This window comes from Dryobates pubescens, chromosome 5 (genome assembly GCF_014839835.1).
Source record: "Dryobates pubescens isolate bDryPub1 chromosome 5, bDryPub1.pri, whole genome shotgun sequence".
Classification (NCBI taxonomy): domain Eukaryota; kingdom Metazoa; phylum Chordata; class Aves; order Piciformes; family Picidae; genus Dryobates; species Dryobates pubescens.
Window position 1 is genome coordinate 20,593,788 of NC_071616.1, and position 20,721 is coordinate 20,614,508.

A 20,721-nucleotide genomic window follows, 5' to 3' on the forward strand; every position below is an offset into this window, starting at 1 on the left:
GGAAGTGGAACTATTAGCTGGATGCTACCTGCTGGCAGAAGCAGTGCATCCAGGTTACCTAGTCTGTATTTGTTTTCTTTGAGAGTGAAACCTGGATTCATTTCTTCCTTTTTTCTCTTGCTAGTGAAATTAAGAAGCACTGTCACATTCCACAAGTGTGTGCATTCCTTGACATCTTCACAGACATGTTACTTGACCTCAGTGATCTTCTTCAGGTATTGTTGTTTTGTTGTATGTTGTTTGTTTTTTTTTCCCCTTGTGTTCCAAACTTTCAAAATGTTAAATTTTAATTGCAAGCAAAGAGCTGTAAGCATGGGCTGTTTGGGGTGTTTTAAACTCTCTCTAAAACTTCTGAATTGTAAACCCGCTAGGTTTCCATATCAGAATAATTATTCAATGAAATTAAATGTAAAACAAATATTTTTTGCTTTTGATGTCACAAGTAACATGGGGATTTAGTACAGTCCTTTCATCAAGATTCAGAGTCACTGCAATAGCACAGGGGCAGTTGTTGAACATTTTTAAAACATTGTAAAAGCAGTTGCTGAAGACAGAATTAACTTTTTACATAGGTTATACTGTGCAAAAGGCTTACTGTACTACAGAGATGTATTTCATAAAACGTATTTTGAGAGAAATATGTACTTGCTCTGTATGTGGAAATAGAAAGTCTTACTGACATATGCTGTCCTACCCTCATTCTCTGTTACAACTGTTTTACATACAATGTGAGTAGGTTAGTTACATCTATTTTTGTCCTCCCAGCTGTCTTGGTAAATGGCATCCCTCTGAAGACTATTTATTGCTTGAAGCAGTCTGCTGGAATTGCAATAATCAAATGAATCTTTAATTCTTAAAATTAGTAACTTCTCTCTTTTCTGAAATATTTTGATTACTTATAACTAAATACTTCAATGGAAGGGTTATTTCCTTCTAAACACAGGTGATTTTTTTCATGGTGATGGTTATGAAATAGAATGATCACAGTAAAGATAAAGAATAGTCACACAGTGTGAGAAGGAAGAAGAGATATTCTATTTGTAAATAATAATAAAAAAGCTGTGTCATCAGTATGAACAGGGGAAAAAAAAAATTGAATGATTTGTCTTTTCCTCTCTGTACATTCCAGCCATAAAAGCTGTTGAGATGGGGCATATGAGGACCAAAAAGGTTAAAGAGGGGAAACTGAAGAGATGGGACAGACAGATTAGTAATAGGGAAACAACGAACCCCAGAAAGAGGGTAAAAAATGCAAAATTTTAGTTTCATGATCTGTATTTATGTATTTAGCTGGGTGAAGATTTCTGATGTGCTCTACTTTATAGCTTCTTTAAGGTGAATTTGAGCAAACCGGAATCTCAAATGGTATTGTTAACTCTAGCTAGCCAGAAAGTCCTGTTCAAAAAAGGTACATATTAACTTTTCAGGTCCTACCTTGATTTCCCTCCCCCCCTCCCCGAGCTTGTTTAAAATACAAATGACAAAAAACAAAACTAAAACATCTGGGTGGCAAAATGTTTATGGCCTAGTAGAAAACTTCAATACATTCTGCTTTAGATTCAGCCTTTGCCCACAGGTTGTATGCCTAGAAAAACAAATCAATTAGTTTATTAGGTTATAATTTAGTACCTTGAAGTGCTGGGGGTTGGTTGTGTGGTGTTTTTTTGTGGTGTTTGGGATTATTTGTTTTGTTTTTGTCCCAAGGACAGTTCTCCCATCCTGAAGTTGGGCTATGAATGTTATTAAAGAAAGGTCCTTTGCAGCAGTAGTAGTATCTTTCCAAAATATTTAACACGTTCAGACTTGTCTATACAAAATATATCATACTGGTCCATGTAACTGTTTTGGGTTGTGTGTTTTTTTGTAAAATGAGAGAGGTGTCATTTTTATATCACAAAATAATTACATCTGAAGGTCTAAAAATGAGACCCTGTTGACTGTCACCAATTCTTTCTTAAGTGCTAATAGCAAATTTTGAGATTTTTCTTTAGAATTTTCTGCCTGATGGAGCTCAGTTGCTGTGGTAGGTGAAGTGACCTGCAAGGCTATGAATCATCTGGCCACAGGAATTTTTTTGAAGAAAGTTACCAAATGGAGCCTCCTTAGAAAGTGTCTTCATGGAGGCTACTTGACTGAATTTCAGAACACCTTAAAATAGGCTTAAGTGCATTTGAAGGGAAGAAAAAAGGACAAACCCCTTTTTTGTATTGCTTAATCGAAAATCAAACCAAAGAGTAAGCTTTGTAACTCCAGGTACCAGCAAAAAAAGATAATGACAGCCTGTGATAAAGGCCATCCGTTGCTTCCTTTGGCCATCTTTGCATCTTGAAACAATATTAGCTTTGCCATTCTGTGTTTTACTTGTGGCACCCTCCACATCAGTCACCTTCAACCAGTGTCTAGCAAGTGCAGGGGAGCTAACACCCTCTGTAGCTCACATGACACAGGTGGCAGCTAAAAGTAAGAGTAACATTTGAATCTGCTGTTACCCGCAAATCACTAGTCATTTAATGATCTCTCATATTTGTGGTTTTTTTCCTCTCTTGTTCTGTTTAGCTTTTTTTATTTAAGAAAGGGGAAAAAAAAAAAAAAAAGAAAAAGGAGGGGAACTTGTGAGTGTGGCCTCTTATGCACTGGTCTGTACTTCTTGCACAATGCCATTGCATTGCTTTGGAATTTGGTCCTCCATTCTCTATTAAAAAAACACACCACCATAAAAAACCCCACCTGTCCCTAGAGTTTATTGCACTTTTAGAAGAGTATTATGCTGCTAAAACTTAGCAATAGAAGAGACTAATTTTCATTGTTAATGTCAATCTAAGTAGTCATACCAGTTTTCCTCTTATGCTGATGACTGAGATGTGGGAGTTTGTCTTATTCCAGTTGAGAACTGCTGCATTTCATAATAGTTTTTTGGAGATTCAAAATTGCTGTCATCTCAGAAAAAGCCAGAATGTCTTCTTATTTTTAATTGAAAAGGCAATTTCTTTGGTATTTTTTCCTCCCATTTTTAGTTCAGGTGAAGTATGTCCTGTGTCTTGGAAGCCTCGTGTTCAAAGTGTTGCCAGGTTCAGTATGTCTCTGGTACATTTAGACTTTAAAGCATTATCTGAAATGAACTGAAAATGTCCGGACCACTGCTACAAATCAGGCTCTTTCCTTGTGTGGAGCGGGGAAGCTGAATGTTGATTGAGTTGGAAGGAAGATCAGTCATCAGTCTCTGACAGGGAAAGTACTTGCTTATATTTTCAGATACTGCATTTTACTTGCAAATACAGTCTTTAGAGAGGTCTGTAATCAGGCCTTTTGTTTGCTTTTTTGTTGATCCAATCTAAGTGACAGGCCTTGCCTGTTTGGGTGAGTTGCAAAGCTTGTCTAGCCTTGGCCCGAGTTTTGAGCAGTTGAGGTGTGCTCATCTGTTTCAGAGTAACTCATTCCTTGTACCTGGAGAATTGTTTGGCTAAAATTTTCAGCTCAATGTGCTGAAATGTAGCCATTCTCATCCTCAAAAATGGCAGTTTCTATTTTAGTCTTTTGTAACCTCCACTGCCATGGTCTTTGCAATGTGTTTATAAAAGACTTTGGGAAGAGGTGTTGGCAGTGCTTTGATCTCCAGTTTCAGCCTACTGGAATATAATTTTCAGTGTTCCTAGTGTGTCCTGCTGTTAAATAATACTTACTGAAAAGATATTAGACAGAGACAGGCTCTTTCATAGGAGTGCACAGCAGGAGGATTAGCAGCAACGGACATAATGATTTAAAAAGAGGTGTTTTGACTTGATATGAAGAAAAGGTTTTTCACCATAAGGCCAGCTAAACATTGAAACAGGCTACTCAAAGCTTTTTTGAAGTCCCTGACCATCGATGTTTTTCAAGATCCTGAGCAATGTAGTTTGTTCTTGTAGCTGACACTGCTTTGAGTGGGAGGTTGGTCCAGAGACCTGCAGAGATGCATTCCATCCTGGACTAGCTAGGGTTTTAAATAAGGGAAGAGGGTGCATAAGAAGTGAAAATCAGTAACTAGTACTTGCTTGGTCTAGTCCTCCTTTGGTCTCTCTTCCACTTCAAAATGCAACTCTCACCTCCTACTTCTTTATCTTCCATTTAAGTAACAGTACTTTCTTGTCCAGAAGGATTTTTATTGTGTGTGATTTTTGATACTCATTTTTATTTCTTCTAAAGGCGACATCAGCCTCTCTGATTCCTCTATGGTTGTCATGAATTAGTCTGACTTTCTTGCATAGATGGTACAATAATGGTTTATGGTACTGTTGTGCTTTTGGAAGGAAGAAAGCTAGAATTACATGTATGTGATTGGCAAAAAGTAGGCTCTCCCTTTGGAGTCCCCAGACTGAAAGCAAGGCTTTACAGTGTAGCATGAGAAGCAGCTGCTTAATTTGGATGTGTTTCTTTTTGAAGTGCAGTCTGACAGGCTGAGTTTGGTGTGTTTGTAGTTTTTTCTATTGTCTTTCGAGGTTAAATATAATGTTCTACTTGCACTATGGATCCAAAAAATAAGGAATACAGTTTGTGTGGAGAAAAGCAAAACAGTGTATTTTTAAACACTGTACTAATTTGCTTCAGTTTTTAATACCCTTTCTTCATTTAAAGTTATGATGTTGACTGTATTTGCCTTTATTGCCCCTATGCAAATTGCTGTGTTGATTGAGTTAATTTAAACAACCTGGTTGGGACCTTCAGGCATCACTATACTAGAAATGTTAATAATGAATCAAATAACCACAGGTGCCTCTTTCCCCAGCAACAGACACTCTCCTTAAAAACTCATTTGCTTTTCATGCTTGCTTAATTATTTAGGCAAGCAGCCATGGATGTCTCTCAGTGTGAGTTCTCATCATGTTCCAACTGCCCAGTCTTTGTCTTTCTAAAAGTCAGAATACCTTAACCACTGCCACCATTTGTAATATTTTTCTGGAATGCCACACTGTGGTCTTTAAAGGTCTTTGTGGAAATTGCTCATAGTGAAAAGTGTATCGATTCATAAATTTATGGAACTTATGGTCACACAAGAACTTTAATTCAGTGATTGCATCTTTTTTATTTTTTATGCTTCTGTCCAGAAAGTAAATTGACTGTTTAACTGTATGAATAGGAGATTCCCTGTTTCCCAAAGAGAGTTTAAAATTCTGGAAAGTGTTAGATTGATGAACATCTAAACTCCTGTGTTATTGGAAACAAGCTATTTTTTGTTGTTACTTCTAAAACTGGAAATATATTGGTATTTGTGAACACATCAGGCATGATGTGAAAGCAAGAGGAAATTATGAAAGGGTAAGAGTCCCTGTGGAAGTGCCCCTTTGAAATCAGCATCTGATGACTGACAGATGTGAAATTAAAAGACTGTGTCTGCAAAAAATACTGTGAAGGGCAAATACTATAGCAAATAGAAAGATCTTTCTGTAGATGTAACTAAATAGTTGGAAGCCATTCCTTCTCCCCCTGCCCCTCTTAACTAATATGGAGCGTTCAGGAGAGATAGACAAGGAAGAAGGGGTGGAGGGGTGGCCATGTACATCAGGGAGGCACTAGATGCCATTGAGCTAGAGATTAGGGACAATCAGGTTGAATGCTTGTGGGCAAGAATTAGAGGGAAGACCGGTAGGGCAGACATCCTGGTTGGAGTCTGTTATAGACCACCCAACCAGGAGGATGATGTCGACGAAGCATTCTATAGACAGCTTAAGGCTGTCTCAAGATCTCCTGACCTTGTCCTTATGGGCGACTTCAACCTGCCTGACATCTGCTGGGATCTCAACACAGCAGAGAGGAGGCAGTCTAGGAGGTTCTTAGACTGCATAGAGGACAGCTTCTTATCCCAGGTGCTGCGTGAGCCTACCAGGGGCAAGGCTATGCTTGACCTCCTCTTCACCAACAGGGAAGGGCTGGTGGGTGATGTGGTGGTCGGAGGCTGTTTAGGGGCCAGTGACCATGAAATAATAGAATTTTCAGTATTCAGTCAAGCTAAGAGGGCCAGCAAGAAGACCTCCACTCTGGACTTCCGGAGGGCGGACTTCAGGTTGCTCAAGGAAACAATTCAGAGGGTTCCTTGGGAGAAAGCCCTTAAAAATAAAGGGGTCCAGGAGGGCTGGACCTGCTTCAAGAAAGAGCTGATGAAGGCTCAGGAGCAGGCTGTGCCAATGTGCCGGAAGAGGAGCCGCCGGGGCAGACGGCCAGCCTGGCTGTGTAATGAACTTTTAATTGAACTAAGGGAAAAAAAGAGGGTGTATAATCTTTGGAAGAAAGGTGAGGCAACCCATGGAATGTTTAAAGAGGTTGCTAGGGCATGTAGGAGGAAAATTAGGGAGGCAAAAGCATATTTGGAACTTAAGCTGGCCTCTGATGTGAAGGACAACAAAAAGTCCTTCTATAAATATATTAATAGCAAGAGGAAGGGCAGGGACAACCTCCACTCCTTGGTTGACATGGAAGGAAATGTTGTAACACAGGATGAGGAAAAGGCAGAGGTACTTAACACCTTCTTTACCTCAGTTTTTACTAGCTGGAAAGAACGTCTACCAGACAGCTGGCCTGCAGAACTGGCAGAGGGAGCCAGGGAGCTGCATGGTTTCCCTGTGTTCCATGAGCAAGTGATAGGAGCTCTCCTCAGCAGCTTGGACCCCCACAAGTCCATGGGACCAGATGGGATCCATCCTAAGGTGCTGAGAGAGCTGGCAGATGAGCTGGCCAAGCCACTCTCCATTATTTTTCATCAGTCCTGGCTCACTGGAGAGATCCCAGATGACTGGAAGCTGGCCAACGTGGTACCCATCCACAAGAAGGGCCGGTTGGATGAGCCAGGGAATTACAGGCCTGTCAGCCTGACCTCAGTACCAGGAAAGATTATGGAGCAGGTCATCCTGAGTGCAATCACGCAACACTTAGAGGATGGCCAAGGGATCAGGCCCAGCCAGCATGGGTTTAGGAAGGGCAGGTCCTGCCTGACCAACCTGATCTCCTTCTATGATCAGGTGACCCGCCTGGTGGATGTGGGCAGGCCTGTGGATGTAGTCTACCTGGACCTCAGCAAGGCCTTTGACACCGTTCCCCATAGCAAACTCCTGGCCAAGCTGTCAGCCCATGGCTTGGATGGGAGCACACTGAGATGGGTTAGGAACTGGCTGGAGGGCCGAGCCCAGAGAGTGGTAGTGAATGGTGCCACATCCAGCTGGCAGCCAGTCACCAGTGGTGTGCCCCAGGGATCAGTACTGGGCCCCTTGCTCTTTAACATCTTTATTGATGATCTGGACGAGGGCATCGAGTCCATCATCAGTAAATTTGCTGACGACACCAAGCTGGGCGCAGGAGTTGATCTGCTGGAGGGTAGAGAGGCTCTGCAGAGGGACCTCGACAGGCTGGACAGATGGGCAGAGTCCAATGGCATGAGATTTAACACCTCCAAGTGCCGGGTTCTGCACATTGGCCACAGCAACCCCATGCAGAGCTACAGGCTGGGGTCAGAGTGGCTGGAGAGCAGTCAGGCTGAGAGGGACCTGGGGGTGCTGGTCGACGGTAGACTGAACATGAGCCTGCAGTGTGCCCAGGCAGCTAAGAGGGCCAATGGCATCCTGGCCTGCATCAGGAACAGTGTGGCCAGCAGGAGCAGGGAGGTCATTCTGCCCCTGTACACTGCACTGGTTAGGCCGCACCTCGAGTACTGTGTCCAGTTCTGGGCCCCTCAGTTTAGGAAGGATGTTGACTTGCTGGAACGAGTCCAGAGAAGAGCAACAAAGTTGGTGAGGGGTTTGGAACATAAGCCCTATGAGGAGAGGCTGAGGGAGCTGGGGTTGCTTAGCCTGGAGAAGAGGAGACTGAGGGGTGACCTTATTACTCTCTACAACTACCTGAAGGGAGGTTGTAGACAGACGGATGTTGGTCTCTTCTCCCAGGCAAGCAGTACCAGAACAAGAGGACACAGTCTCAGGCTGCGCCAGGGGAGATACAGGCTGGATGTTAGAAAAAAGTTCTATACAGAAAGAGTGATTGCACATTGGAATGGGCTGCCTGGGGAGGTGGTGGAGTCGCCATCGCTGGAGGTTTTTAGGAGAAGACTTGACGGGGTGCTTGGTGCCGTGGGTTAGTTGCTTGGGCGGAGTTGGATTGGTTGATGGGTTGGACGCGATGATCTTGAAGGTCTCTTCCAACCTGGTTTATTCTATGTATTCTATGTATTCTAAGAAGAATGGAGATAAACTGTTGGTAAAAGATAACATCTTAGAGAATCTTAAGTTCTCCTGTAAAAACTTAAGGGTAAAATCAAGGGGGGTTTGCAGTGCCTTGGTGAGCACATACTTTTTTGTCTGAAAGATACTGTATTGCTGAGGAATCTGTTTGTTTGTTTGTTTTAAATAACTAAACGACAAAAAACCCCACTCCAACAACCAACAAACCAAGAAAACAACCCCCTTCCCCCAAAAACCCACCAAACATACAGAAAACCCCCTAGCCTTCCCCCATCCCAAACCAACAAGAAAACCCCATCAGCAGAACAACAGCTCACTGGCAGGTGCATATGTTTGTAAACTTACTCTGTTAAAGATGAACTGAATATAAAAGAATATGGTAAAAACTATCAGGTTATGTAGGTACTTTAAAATATCCCCACTGACAAGAAGCTGACAGCACTCTCTGTTGCTCAAACCTAGTGATGGCATGAAGTTTAGGAAATTTTAATATCTGATGAAAATATGCAAACAAAACATGTAAGGCTATTAAAAACATTGTCACGCATTGGCAATTTTGGATGGGGATGGCTGAGGAAATACTGGTTTTCAGTATGATCCTTTTCATATTAAGAAAGGGAATAGGCCAAAGTTGATGTAGTTAAGCTTTAAAGCTGTACCAATTCAGGTCTAAGCCAAAGATATCCTTTTAGAAGGGCATTTTTGTTTATTAGCCATTCTAAGGACTCATGTCAAGTTAGGTTTTATGAATGCAAATGTCATATGGTTCTAAATCTGGAGCATTAAGCTTTTGATGGATTGGAGCATATGCATTTTTGTAAGAAGTTCTTAATGAAGAAAGAACTAGAAATTAAAGTAGGCCTCTAAATTAATTCTCTTAATTTTCTAAGCTTAATGGAGTGCAAAACCAAATACAAACGATGAGAGTAAAGGAAGACTATATGCCTGTTCTATATCATACCTCATCTGTCACAGAATGTCTGTTTGTGAGTAATAGTTGAAATTAATGACAGCAGCAGAAAATTTTACTGAAAGGGCCTTCTTCCACTGAACACTTAACACAAGCTGGCTGCTCATGCAGCCCGTATTTTGGGCTTCATCAAGAGAAGGGTGGCCAGCAGGTCAGGAGAGGTGATTCTTCCCATTTGCTCTGCTCTTGTGAGACCCCACCTTGAATGTTGCATTCAGTCCTGGTGTTGCCATCATAAAAAGGACATGGAAGTGTGGGAGCAAGTCCAGAGGAGGGCCACAAGGATGATCTAAGAGCTGGAGCACCTCTGCTATGAAGATAGGCTGAGGGAGCTGGGGTTGATCAACCTGGAGAAGGTCTGGCAGGATTTTGTAGCTGCCTTCTAATACCTGAAATGATCCTGCAGGAAAGCTAGAGAGAGACTTTTCATAGGGGTGTCCTAGCAATAGGATAAGGGAGAGTGGTTTTAAGCTGAAGGAGAGTAAGTTTAGACTGGATCTTAGGGACAGTACAAGGGAGAGACTCTGAAATAGTTTGTCCAAAAGGCGATGAGGCTCACAAAGTGCCTAGAGCACGTGTCCTATAAGGAGCACCTGAGGCAGCTGGAGTTGTTCATTCTGGAGAAGAGGAGGCTGAGTGGAGACCTTACTGCTCTCTAAAACTACTTGAAGGGAGGTTGGAGTGAGGAGGGGACCAGCCTCTTCTCCTTCATGGTAACAGGGCTAGTGAAAAAGGTTGAGCTGTACCTAGGGAGGTTTAGGCTGAATATTTGGAAATATTTCTTCACTGAAACGGTTATCAAACATGGGAATGGTCTGCCCAGGGCAGTGGTGGAGTCACCATCCCTGGCATGTGGACCTGATGCTTAGGGACAAGATTTAGTGTTGGCCTTTTAGTGCTGGGCTGAAGGTTGGACTGCAGCTGATCTTGAAGGTATCTTCCAACCAAATATATTTTATGATTCTGCTGTGGATGCCCTCTCCCTGGAGGTATTCAAGTCCAGGTTGGATGAGGCCTTGAGCAACCAAGTCTAGTTGAGAGGTGTCCCTGCCCAGGCAGGGAGGTTGGAGTAAATGATCTCTGCTACTAAACCCCGAAGTTCTTAAAATATTGTGCTTCATCAGTTCTTAATGCCATTACAGATTTTGGGGTGAGCTTTATGCTATCTTTAATTTCCCATTCACAATAAATGCCTCAGAACCTGTGAATATCTGGTTACTTTTATAGATGAGAAGCATATTGAAGGGACCTTGGGTCTCCCTTTCCATTGATTTGCCAGGAAAACTGGCACTGATTCTTTTGGTGACTTTATGCTGGCATTAAAAACGTGTGAGCTTCATGAGGAAAACAATAAAAAGCATGTCATCCTCTGTAAATGATGCTTTCTTTCTAAACTAGTAGTAGCCAAAACTGCAAAGACATGCAGTTGGGATCAAAAGAAATTCCCTAGTGTACCATTTCTATTTGAATTTATTATTTTGTGTAAATACTCTGCCTTCACCTTGAAGTTGGTCATAAAACACTGCTGATGTGGGTGAAGTGGAAAGGCAGGTTAGATTTAAGTTTGTAACTTTTCAAATAGACCATGGATCATAAGACTTTGTGTTAGACGGAGGGGAGGACTCCAAACAGTCATTGAGCAGTTTCATTATGCATCTGTCTTTGCTTTAGATTTAATTTGGGACCTACTTTGATTGTTAGAACTTCACTGGGGGAAAAAAAAAAAAGAAAGAAAACCTGCTTCTTTATGCCTCTTCATATTTATTTGCTCTGTTGATTACAACTATTGAAAGTTTGCTTGGGAGGACTTTCTTGGAGAGTGAGGTGGTTTAATGGGGGCAAACATCAGGTATTTGGATGTCATCACCAAAAAACCCCAGGAAAAATACTTGTGTGAATTTGGTGTGTTTTTTTTCCTAGACTAAAACAAAAGAACTAGATGAGTTTGTGGAGTCTCTGATGGAAATACCATATGTACTTGGCTCTACTGAAGTAACTTTATTGATTTGTGCAGTGAAATTGTCCTTGCAGAGCAAGGTCTAAGTGATGAGGTTTAAGAACTTTTGTAATGTGGTCAGCCAACTTAGAAGGCTGAAACTACAGCCAACCCCTAACTCTTTATGTTAACATTCTTTAGACAAAAGGTCAAAACAAACCATTCCAAGCTTGCAAGTGAATCTAGAGCATCTCAAGCCAACTGAAACACTGCAGATACTTTGCAGTAGTAATGTCTGGTTCTCTTTCTGGCTCATGGAAAGTTACATGCTCTCAAACTCCTATATGAATTGCCAGATTCAGTAGGTACTTAATTTTTTCTATAAAACTCGGTGACTTACTTGCCAAGAAATATGCTTCTTATTTAAAGGGTCTATTTTGTTCACTTCCTTCCCATAGAATAGTATTTCTGTGTTGTTTGGTATTTCAGAAAGAAAAGGTTGTAAAATTTAAGACTATACTTTTGTATCTCATAGGCCAGTCCAACTATTGGTCAGACACAGCATGAAAGATATTCAACAATTTCCTCTAAATATGGAATGAATTACCATTATGTCATATACATTTGATTGAATAGTCACTTTCAAGATACAAGATCATTCAGAGGATTTCTTTGAAGTCATTTAAAAAAGAAAATTCTAATTTGAAGAAAAATTCACATTAAGAATATCTTGACATTTGAAAAAAAAAAAAGTGCCGGGTGAAAATGTACGTCTTTATTTTTGCTGGCTTGGTAGAAACATCTGTACATTTGAGGGGAAAGCTTACTTTTAAACTAATGTTGCTAAAGCTCTATTGTGAAACTGAAAGGGAAAGTACTTAGGAACAGGGCTTTTTATCTTCGTAGGCTTGTACCATGTCACTAACTCAGTTGTGTAATTGACTGTGTAGTAAACACCTTCATTCTCCTGGCATGTGAGAGAGGCAGTTCTGATGCTTTGATTAACTGAGTACATCCTATCCTTAAGAAACAAATCAAAACTGCTTGTTTGGAGTGTAGGAGGATGGAGATTTTTATACCAACGTTGACCTTTACATATGCCTTGGGGAAGCAAGGTGTTCATGGAGCTTTGTGGGAATGTTTGGGGCTGTTTGGGAACTGAAGTATATCCTGTCTTTCTTGCTGACCACAAAAACACATCTTAGGATAGTGAAAGAAAACTTCCTCAGACTTTTAAAATACAAATGTAGTGCCTATGCTGTGAATTGCAAATCAGAGTATGAAGAATAACTCCTCCCCTCAGTTTACATCCTCAGTGCAGCAGTGAAGGAGAAAGGGGACCAGGTTTCTGTCCCTAGTACCTTAGTAAGTTTGGTGTGGTTTAGGGTTTTGATTTTTTTTTTTTTTTTTAATGTAGGGTCATCTGGGCTAATGTCCACACAGTAAGAAATTACAAATAACCCTTTGGGCATGTAGCACCACTCCTTGCTTTGCTGGAAAAGTTTGATGCTTGCTTGCTTGCGAAATACTTAATTATCCCACTTCACATGCTCATGCAGAGCTGAAATTTGCACTAACTTGTGAGTATTTGCTCAGGTTTTGTTATGTTACAAGATAAACGACATTTCATGGATAGTGATATTATTTTAAAGCCCACTTAGTGCTGTGTTAGGTGACAACTGAAAAACTATCAAAGTACTACAGTGCAACATGAAGAGCGCACTAAACAAATGTTTAAAAACTTTTCAGGATCTACTTACACTTTGATTTACAATGATAATTTGTGCAGCTTTTGACAAGCACCAAGAATTTATTTTATAGTTATGAGTATTCCTTGCACCACTGCTTGGGGTTTTCTTTCTTCCTTTACATATAAATGTTCTATTAAACACGTTTGTGGTTTCAGATTTAAATAATGGTGGGTGTGTTTTTTTGTCTTTTAATAGGTGAATGTCTATGTGCTGGGAAAAACTTTCCTTCTGTTGGCCAGAGAACTCTGCATAAATGCTCCAGCCATAGGTATTTATTTTTTTCTGATGAGTTGATTTCTGAACATTTTATTTTCTGCATGGTTACTTAACAAGAATATATGTGTATGTGTGTATATATACACATAGTATTGTGTGCTGAATACCAAAGGGTAACTTAGAAATGAAGCTGGAATCAATTGAGGCAGAAGAGCGTTGCTGATGCCGTTCTTTATGTAAGAGGCTTTTGGGAGCTAGATGCTGTTTTCTGTGACAAATAGTTTTGTTGCTGATTCTGAGAGTAGTTTAGGCTATGCTAAGACAATGGGCTGATGTGAAATAAATTTGTGTGCCTCTACAAGCTTGCACAGGCCAGTCACACTTCCAGAGAGATGCAACATTTGATAAGTATTTGACAAATTTATTATCTGTCCATCACCTGTAGCTGAGGTGTTCAGCGCATGAAATACAAGTGGCTTGTTGGAAAATGAGGAGCAACTTTTTTCAAGCATGTGAACAACTTTTAATAGTAAGTCATCACTGAATTCGTAACAGTGATGGGGAGGTGGGCTTTACCCTGTCTAAAGGGTATAAAAGCTAATGCCTAGACTGCAGCTTTTAAGCTGAGGGAATTTGTGCCAATTTGAGTTAAAAGAGCACACTTACAGAGAGGTCTTCTGACTGCTACCCACTTCTGTGCAGGAAATTTATTCCTGTATCTTTACTCCCACTCTCCTTAATCTGTACTGAGAGAATCAGTTGCCTTTGTGTTCAAGAACACCACATGCCCACCCCTTCAGCTGTACTCAGCTGGGCACATAACTGCCTGCTTCTGCAGCAGGAGAATGGGCAGCTCGCATATTGAGCATCATCATAACAGCATCCAGATAGCACAGGCAGTGCACAGCTCCAGCCATCGTGTTGTGCTGGCTTTGCTAGCAAAGCTTGATGTATAGAAAAATTCCTTGGTTTCAATAATTCAGTTTTTGCCTTTTTAAAAGAAAGAACAGGCACAATTTGTATTGCAGCTTAGTTTCAAAGGGGAAAATTAATGCAGCTTGGGAAAAGACAAACAGAAAAACCTTTCTAAGTGAAAGGTGGACATGCTTGTTATACATGGAAAAAAACTGCTGTTTGAATATTCATTGCAAGGTCATTATAAGAAGGGATATTTGTAAAAAGCAGAAAATATTTCTAATTGACTCGTGTAATGATTGTCAGATACTTGAGGAAAAACACCTACTTTTATCACTCACGAGGGAAGTTAAAGGTACTTGCTCTAAAATGACTGCTGCTAGCAAACACGATAGAGGGGAAAGGAAGATCCAGCAATTTTTCTGTAAGGTATTTCTCAAAAGAGTGAACTGAAAGACCATATTGAAATTATTTGTCTAATGTCTGCTCCTAAATGTGAGAATGGGATGTGTATTTAGTTAGCAGCTGTCAGTATTGCAGCTCAGGACTAAATCTGTGATGAAGCCTGTCACTGCATTAAGCTATTTATCTCTCTGTTTTGACTCTGGCCCTTCAAGTAGGGTGCAGTTTGACAGGTGCAAGTGTCAGTGTTGCTGTTTGCTGGGCAGGCTCGAGGTTAAGAGAAATGATACATGTGAAATGGGTAGTAGAAGCTTTCAAATATGACCACAGGATAATTTTCATCAGCTTTGATTACACTCAGGCTTTGCCTATCTATATTCAGCTTAGGCAACAGGCAAAAGCCCCTGAGCTTCCACATCTGTCAGCTTCCTTTTTGCAAAGGAAAATACAGGGCACTGATAGATATTCTCAGTTACCAGGCAAGGGAAGCCTTGTATTTACAGTGATAGCTAATGCCCTGTGTAGATGCACATGGGGCACAATTATCACCCATAAACTGTACTGTAGATGAATTAACAGACAAGCCATAAGATCAGCAATGAGCAAGTACACAGGATTTAGGGCATGTAAAAATGTTTTATATTTCAGAGATTCATAAACTGCTCTAGTTTAGAACATTCTGTTTAAGTCAGCTGCAGTCTGCAAGTTAGTTATCTATATACAAAATAAATCCTGCACGTACTGTGCATTTAACATTTTTCTGCTTGTTGCAGTCTTAATTAAGTCAAATAGCTTATGAATAAATAAAATAAGATTAAATTCAAGAGCATTCCTTCACTTATTTGTATAGCCTGATGTAGCAGATAGGTAAGTAGCATACATTCCATACTGCTGCAGAGTTTGTAGTAAAACTGAAAAATCCCTTAATGCACATCATTGCAGTACTGGAATACAATCAAGGTGAAATGCATCATGCATAGAAAATGAGCTCAGGTATTTGTCCTCCTTGTACTCCAGTTCCATTGGTACTGTCCGAGGAGCACTGGAACTGGAATGTCACTTTCCCACACTGCACTTCAGTCATTCCCTCTTGCCCGAAGTAACTGAGTTCGTTACCATCAAGAATAGCACTTACATTGTAAAATGTGTCTTGCTCAACCTGCACAGGGTGTTCAAACCACACAGAGAACGTGTTACTGGAGCCGTCGGAGGTAAACTTTGTCAGATTTTGAGCAAGGACAACTCCTAAGCGCTTCAGTTCAATTTTGACACTGTATTCGGCCTTTCCACAGCTTGACCCATACAATCCCAGTCCTGCTATAAATATCCGTTTGTCTACAGCAAACTGAATACTGTCACATCGCCCTCGGTACCGCCACTGATTGCTGCGATATGCAGACGACTGAAACCGATGGCATCGCTGTGGTACGAGTCCTTTTCTTTTTGTCAGTGGAAACTCTAGTTTGGGTTTATTTGCAGCTGTGTACCATAGGAATATGTTGTGCGTTTCCTCAAGCGTGAGGATGTCCGACTGGGCAGCTCCATTGGCAAACTCTTCCAAAGTCATAGTTGGTATCCGCACCAAGTACAAAGCCTTTCCTAATACATTCCTCTTGTTGCGTGGCGTAACTGGTAGCCCTTGCCTTTTGCATTCAGCCTCTGCCCAGTTGAGAACAGCCTCAAAAACTACCACTTCCTTGGTGTTGAGTGCCTCCCGGGTTACAATGATCTCTAGTGTTTGTTGATCTATCTCACAGAAGCCCTCTGACTTCAGTGCCATTTCTGCTTGAGCATCAATCACTTCCCAGCAGCGCTGCGTCAGCTCTGGCTCCTCGAAGAGCCTGCTCTGAGAGAGCAGGACACAAGCGTTCTTCGCTTCTAAACTGGTCTCCAGAAAATTGACGCAAGCCTTTGCTAGGGCCGGCACAATGTACTTCTTGGCAGCATAGAGCGTAGCCAGCACCGTGTCAGCTTCCAGGTCTATTTCATCACTATACATATATCTAGATGGGGGCAGAAAAAAATACAGGCCATGAAAGATTGATCTATAATCATCTTTGCTGGCAGTGAATTTGACATTCAGTATTTGTCAGCACACAAAGTAAACAGTAATAAGTGCATATTGCACAATAGCAATTAGGAGATGTATATTTTATAAGCTACTTTGATTCTGTCCACATAATTAGCAGACTTGTAGTGGCCACTTACTTTAATAGGATTAGAAAGGCTGCAGGTTCCACATCTGGTATATGGATTTCAGATTTGACCTCTGCAAGATCGCCATAAAACATAGCGTAGAAGACAGAGCTACCAACTGCCAAAACATACTGGAAAATAAAGAGAGAGAAGCCTCAGTAACGTGGATGGGGAACAGCTGAGCATGCTGGCTTCGGTTAGAGCTATACGTAAGGAAAGTTAAAGGCTGCAGTGGGGACAGAAGCCTGCCTTCGACTGTTCCCTTTAACTGCAGTGTATGTGAACTACTTCTGGGACTAGACAAAAGCTGCAATTAGGGGGGAAAAAGTGGAACCTGGTTGTGAGGCAGGGAGAGAAGGCGATATGCATAGTATTAAAAAGCTAAAAATTATCCGCACAAACCTTATGGGCAGGAACTTTCTTGGATGCCCCAGGCGGGCCCACGATGAAGTGAACATCAGCCATGAGTTCGTTATTGAACATCAGCGCGTTCCTGCAAGCGAGGGAGAGGGAGGAGAACGCCCTGTTAGCCGCAGGCAGCCCCTCACCTGGTGCCCCAGCCCCGCCGGCACGCAGCCGCCCAAACCTCCCACCGCGGCGTACCCTAGGGCTCCGGTCCCATCCCGGGGCGTCCCGGCCATCACGTCTGGCCTTGGTGCAGGTGCACGAGGCCGAGTCTCTCTCGGTCTGTCTCCCGCTCCCCACCCCCGGGGAGAGTCCGGCCGGTCCCGGCCCTTACCTCTCCCGCAGGGTGGGGTGGAAGGACTGCCAGTTGGCGCTTTCCAAGTTGTTGTTATTGAGGTTCTGGAGCTGTGGCGGCGGGGGCGGCTGAGCGCTCTGCTGAAGCTGCAGGGCGTTCTTCTTGCTGTTGGCAGCGGTGGCGGCGGCGGCGTTACTGTTTGCGATGTTGGTGTTGGTGCTGGCAGGATAAAGTTCTGCAGCCATCTTCTTCTTGAGGGACAGGGGCACTATCTCATAGCATCCTGGCACCTTGCCGTTTGACCTCACACTCTTTTTGGACTTCTTTAAGGTCTCTGGAAGCAGAAGAAAAAAAGTCAAACACTTCATGATCCTGCCATTGAGGCAACCATGGGGCAGTGGCATGAGCGAGTGAACTACCAAATCCCAAATGCGTGTCCCACTATCTGGGTACTGTGTGCTTCCAGATGGAGGGCAGCTTTTGATTTTTTTTGGTGAGTGCGCGCTCTTTGGTTACAAGCTCGACGCACCTTTCCAGGGGGAAAAGGACGATGCTGGATCGATCAGAGACAGCGCTCACCTTGGCTCAGAGCGGGGGTCCCAGCCTCCACGGCACTGCCACGACTGCAGTGGGGAACCCGAGCCGGAGTAGCAGGCAGTTCCTTTCCCCAAGGAAAATGGAGACAAAAAAGGCCAAAAATAAGAAGGAAAAAAAAAAAAAAAGGAATAAAAAAAAGCCAAAATCCAGCAACGCAACCCAACAGATCCAGCCGAAGCGGTAGGTCAGGAGCAACAGTCAATCCACAAATCCTCCGAGTGCAGCAGCTCGGCAAGGGTGAAGCGCAGCCAGCCGCCCGATCCCCGCTGCCAGCAACCGTCCTTTCTCGCCCGGCAGGGGCACATCCGTGGCGGCCGGGCCGAGGCGAGGCGGCTGCTCTCTGCAGTCCCAATCCCGGGCGGCCCCCGCCGCCGCCGCCGCTCGCACCAACTTTCCTTCTCTTCTCCCCGCGGCTGCTGCCGCCCCTCGGCACTGCTCCTCCGCACTCCTCCCGCCCCCGTCGGGGGCGTTGCTGGCCGCGGGGCGCTTCGGCTCCTCCGCGGCGGGCGGGCGGCGCTGCCCCTGGCGCTCCCCTCGCAGTGCTGGCGGCGGGATGCGGCGCTGCAGGACGGAGCTCTACGCGGCTCTACCGGGCCTTGCCTCCGCCTCCCGCCCTAATAGGCAGCCGCCGCGCTGCGCGTCACTACGGCCCACGCCAATGGGGAGCGCCTAGGTGCGGGGGGGGGTATCCGCGTCCCGCCCCGCCGGGTGTCAGTCTTCTGCACGCCCCGGTGTGCCCCGCGCGCACTCTCAGTTGCCCGCCTGGGGGCGCTCTGCTGGCGGTACGGGTCCGGGGGCGCGGGTACGTGCGCAGCGCCAAGCTCCGCCACGTCCCCAAGTTCCCTTCTGCCAGCACCGCAGGAAAGCGCGGCAGTCTCTCCGATGCCCATTGCTCCTGCGCCCAGCCGGCCTACCGTGGTTGCGACCGGCCCAGGGGCAGCCGTAGCGGAACGGAGTGGGGCGGGCCGGCCTGGGGTCCGCACCGCCCTTCTCGGCTGGTCCGGGCGGGGGCGCCGCAGCGCCGCGCAGCTCCGCGGGTGCCGGCGCCGGGGGCACGGCCGGGGCGGAATTATTTAAGTCGAGGGAAGGTGGCGGGGTGTTTTTTTCTCTGGTTTTTTGCACTCTTGAAGCCGCTATACCCCGCTTGTGCGGGCTTTCCTGGTCTGGGTCCACGCTAGTTTTTTGGGAGACCGTTCTCGTGGGGTTGGGAAGACGGCGGGGCACGGCTCCGGCTTCTGCTTCGACTTCTGTCCCCGAGCCTACCGGCCCGGTTATCTGGTCGGGAAGTCACTCCCCTGAACAGCTTTCAAGAGGTTTTTGTATCTTCCTGTAAATGACTATGCGGCATCTAGGCTCTTCGAGAACTCCCAAGTTCCAAGTCACGAGTAGGACAGGGAGAAAAGCGAAAGTCTTCACAAAACCAGATTCACAATTGTTAAAAACGAAAATCACGGTTTTCTTGCTGTCCACATCCCTGTAACCCCTGCTCTGGAGAACCAGTGGGGTTTGCTCCAGTGAGGTTTGGTCCACTTAAACTTGCTCACTCGCATCCAAGAGTTTGAGTCCCATGAGTCTCCCAGAAAGTAAAGAGGGCTTACCTAGTGAGCAGGGTCTTTTGGTGCTTGTTCAGTTCTTGGGGAAGGAATCAAGGTGTTTGGGTTTTACAACTAATTTTTTATTTTTTTTTAATGTTTGCACCCATACAGATCCTGTGTATGTTAATCTTGGACCTGTATTTATATATTGGTAGTATTAACTTCATAGCTGTTTATGGCCTCTTTAAGGCTTTTCGCTTAAAACTCACAGGCATGTTCATTTTCTGCCTGTTTGGGAGCTTCAGAATTTAAATTAACGATGTGCAATGTTTTGTCAAATGACCTGTGGGCATGACTGCCAGCAGAAATGTCTGAACAGCTACAATGTGAATGTGTAAATGCTCCCAAAACTCCACTCCAAAGAGAAAGCTGTGAATTGCTTTGTTTTGCTCTGCTCCATGGCCAGAGGAGCTGAAGTTGAACCCTTTTGGGGTAAGGAGAGATGGGAAAGCAAACCAGGTGTTGCATTGTTAACATATCATGCATGTCTGTAGGCAAAGAGCAAAGTTTAAAGCCTGTTGAACCCCAGGCTGTCACTTCTGAAAGGGATTTTGTTGTTGTATTTTGGAATGGGTCATTTCTGTTGGGCAGTTTTACATAATCATACCTGGAAACACAGAACTGCTTCTCAGAATCATCAGGACTGCTTAGTCTTTCCTAAACCTTTGATGGGCTTGGCAGTGCTGAGTTAATGGTTGGACTTGATGATTTTAGAAGGTCTTTTCCTACCTAAATGATTCTATTATTTTTAGGGTCATGTTAAGAAGGTGACTGCTCTCTGGCATGTTTTCAGGGAGATGGGTTTGGAAGTTCTTGCTTGATAAATGCTTTCATTTAAATGCTTCTGCAGGGCTGACAGGCACAATAACCTACGGTGTGATCTTTGTAATTATGGATAACAACAGGGCATCATTGTTATACCTTGGTGCTAAATGAAACTGCTTTGATTAATTGTAAATCTGTAAGATTGTTCCAGTGTTTCAAGCTGAATTTTCATCGTTATCAGTTTTAAGTGTCTATGTAGAGGATCAGCTAAGGAAATTGAGTTGAGACAAATAGTTAACAATTTACCGTACATGATGGATTTTCGGTCCAGTGATAAAAGGCTGGCAGGAAATGAGAAATTGATGCTTCAAATAAGAGTAAACATGTGTTAAGTGTAGCTTTTACAAGATTGTTTGATAAATTATAAATTGGTTTAGGTAAAGCACAGTCTGTACTGATATATTTTGGTTAGTTTGA

General features: G+C 43.5%; 2 protein-coding genes across 7 annotated transcripts in view; one reads left to right on the forward strand and one right to left on the reverse strand.

Moving 5' to 3' along the window:
• Nucleotides 1–20,721, forward strand: part of BRF1 (BRF1 RNA polymerase III transcription initiation factor subunit) — a 181,883-nt gene that overhangs the window by 75,306 nt on the left and 85,856 nt on the right. For 2 of the 3 annotated variants that reach the window (XM_054161745.1, XM_054161746.1), the window contains exons 4-5: nucleotides 184–215; nucleotides 13,054–13,126. In XM_054161745.1, the coding sequence (XP_054017720.1) occupies nucleotides 184–215; nucleotides 13,054–13,126 (105 nt within the window). Of the gene's footprint in view, nucleotides 1–183; nucleotides 216–12,565; nucleotides 12,688–13,053; nucleotides 13,127–20,721 lie in introns of those variants that run through there. The other variant, XM_054161747.1, reaches the window with a different exon arrangement.
• BTBD6 (BTB domain containing 6) lies at nucleotides 14,438–18,003 on the reverse strand. 4 transcript variants are annotated; one of them, XM_054161749.1, is made up of 5 exons: nucleotides 17,867–18,003; nucleotides 17,327–17,621; nucleotides 16,990–17,080; nucleotides 16,600–16,718; nucleotides 14,438–16,394 (listed from the first exon to the last, which is right to left on the reverse strand). In XM_054161749.1, the coding sequence occupies exons 2-5, from the start codon at nucleotides 17,530–17,532 to the stop codon at nucleotides 15,362–15,364; spliced, it is 1,449 nt and encodes a 482-aa protein (XP_054017724.1). In that variant the 5' UTR covers nucleotides 17,533–17,621; nucleotides 17,867–18,003; the 3' UTR covers nucleotides 14,438–15,361. The 4 variants fall into 4 exon arrangements, with proteins under 4 accessions (XP_054017724.1, XP_054017725.1, XP_009901825.1 ...); XM_054161750.1 differs by having other exon boundaries at nucleotides 17,817–18,003; XM_009903523.2 differs by lacking the exon at nucleotides 17,867–18,003 and having other exon boundaries at nucleotides 17,327–17,808.